The sequence below is a fragment of the Sinocyclocheilus rhinocerous genome, unplaced genomic scaffold (assembly GCF_001515625.1).
Source record: "Sinocyclocheilus rhinocerous isolate Xijiao unplaced genomic scaffold, SAMN03320098_v1.1 scaffold3991, whole genome shotgun sequence".
Lineage (NCBI taxonomy): Eukaryota > Metazoa > Chordata > Actinopteri > Cypriniformes > Cyprinidae > Sinocyclocheilus > Sinocyclocheilus rhinocerous.
The window spans coordinates 84504-87017 of NW_015664686.1; the positions used below are offsets into that span (position 1 = coordinate 84504).

At 34.9% G+C, this 2514-nt stretch overlaps 1 protein-coding gene across 1 annotated transcript in view; it reads left to right on the forward strand.

Annotated features, from left to right (window-relative positions):
* Positions 1-1299: 1299 nt before the first annotated feature.
* The window catches only part of ctc1 (CTS telomere maintenance complex component 1), a 13650-nt gene continuing 12435 nt past the window's right edge, over positions 1300-2514 (forward strand). Inside the window, exons 1-2 of the mRNA XM_016541181.1 lie at positions 1300-1508; positions 1704-2118. Coding sequence (XP_016396667.1) covers positions 1303-1508; positions 1704-2118 — 621 coding nt within the window. The 5' untranslated portion in view covers positions 1300-1302. The remainder of the gene's footprint in view (positions 1509-1703; positions 2119-2514) is intronic.

The window sequence follows — 2514 nt, forward strand, 5'->3', positions numbered from 1 at the left end:
GTGTGTGTGTATTAGTGTAGTTTATTTAATTTATTATACCTTTTAGTTATGTTAAGAATAATTGTATTATTACTAATTATATGTACATCAATTATACCTAATATTTTTCTGTGCAAAAAGTAAATATTATACTTTTTTTACAGAAAGCAGCCACTAAAATGTGATTCAGTGTAACAATCTTGTCAGGCATATTTACCACAAGCATCAGTTTATGATTAGTTTTACCCCAAATACTACTTACTTGTGATTTTACACTTTTAAACTTTACCAAGATCCCATTTTGGCCATTTGACAGCAAGAACGTTTTACTCATTTAAAATGCAATCTAATTTAGTTTGCTCACTTATTCTTTTGTATATTTTAAAACGTACAGGTCAGAGTAAGTATGTTATTTTAATTTTTACATGAATATACTGTAAGTATTAAACTGAATGGCAGTGGAACATTATTTCACCCACTTTTTGACAATTTATTCTCCCCAAACTTATTTGAAACCTTAAAAGTAGACACTTTACTTGTGTTTTCTATGTATTTAAAATCACTTTTGTAAAATTTCTTTTGGTGTGGAAATTTAAACCCTACTTTGTAGCTAGATTTAGCGACTTCCCCGCCCCTTTTGAGACTTTTTTTCAAAAGTTTAGGGACAAATATAGCAATTTCTTATATGAGCTTAAATGATATAAAAGCTAATTATAATTAATTGTAATACTTTTTTTCTTAATTTTTCTTAAATATATGCATGCATGTGTGTGTATTTATATATACATAATAAATATACACAGCACACACATATTATGTAAACAAAAACTTTTATTTTGGATGCGATTCGTTGCGATTAATCATTTGACAGCACTAAAATCATTTAATTTTCAATTTGTTAGTTCATGTTAACTAATGTTAATAAAAGAAAGCTTTTTGTAAAGCTTTATGTTTCATAAACGCTGAGAAAAATGATGTAGGGTTTACTTGGATTTTTTACTTGGATTTCAATTTCAACTTGGTAAGTTTCTCAAATAATTATAAAGAAATGGCAAGTAACGCATTGACTAAAACATGAAACTTTCAAATACTAAATTTGGCAAACATACTCCAATAATCTCTATTCAACTTTGATAAAATCATTTTTACAGTGTCATTTACTCTCATTTATTTATCGCTTTTGACTTTTGACCATAAAATCAGTGCATTAAATCCATTACTCAGATGTGAAATTGCCTGTTGATTTTATGCATTAATATTTATGCATAAATACAGTTGGTTGACTGCAGTGTAGAGTTGAGGATCTTCTTGTTTCTGGTGCAGATGCTGAAGTCGTCTTGTCTCTGGCTGGGGAGGCTGATGCTGTTTCCCTCATGGAACTACATCCCCCATAATGCACCTGGGGCGGGTTACCTGGAGCTGCTGGACCCTCCGGTGTGTGTGACCCTCGAGGCCATGGCCTTTGACCCCGGAGGAGCCCTGAGCGAGGTCATGAGCGTGATGCGGGCGGCTGAGCTCCTCAGACAGAGGTGAAGTGGATCCGGCTTTCCCAGCGTGACATGCATGCGTTTGATCAGGAGTGTGATGCTCTGTCTCTCTGTGTGTGTGTCTCTCTGTGTGTGTGTCTCTCTGTGTGTGTGTCTCTTTTATGTATATATTTAGATTTTTTTAATTACAAATATTCATGCTTTTCTACCTAATTGAGTAAATATTAGTAATCTATAATCTGATCTTTCTGTAAGTTTGATCTGGTGTTTGTTGGTCTGTTCTGTGTGTCAGGAAGCCAAGCATCAGTACTGGAGGCAGTGTGTGTGTGTCGGCCAGAGCGTGTGTGTCTCGTCTCTGCGTGTGTGTTCACTGCAGGGTCTGGAGGGCCGGCGCGTGCTGACGGACAGCTGTCAATCACGCCTCCATCCACATCTGCAGAACCAGGAGATCTCAGAGGATCCAGACACACACACAGACTCCCTCACTGCAGACGCACACACAGCTGACACACACACCGCTGACACACACACAGACGCACACACCGCTGACACACACACAGACGCACACACCGCTGACACACACCTGCGCTCAGGTACAGCGTCCGGCTCCAATGCAGTCAGAATGAAACGCTCCACGCTCATCAGCTTTAAGGTACTAGAAACTAGTTTGAAACTAGAAATAGTTCATTTGTATTATTTTACATCGCGTTCTGTGTTTAAAAGCTTTGGTATGATAGATAGACATGATAAACTTTTAGGTTAACATAAAACAATATAAAAATAAATACATAAATATACTATGGAATAAGGCTGGATGGTCAATTGAAATAAATCTGAAATTGCAAAGGCTGCAACTTAATCAAATAAATACATGCCCTGTGTGTTTCAAAGTGATTTTCTTAAATTATCTCTTTTTTTTGTTTAGTTTTTTTTTGTTTACAGTGCATTTATTTATTTATTAGATTTTTTATAAATTGTTATATTTTTGTTCAGTAGTTTTATTATTATAGATTTTTTTTATTATTATTATTATTATATAGTCTTATTT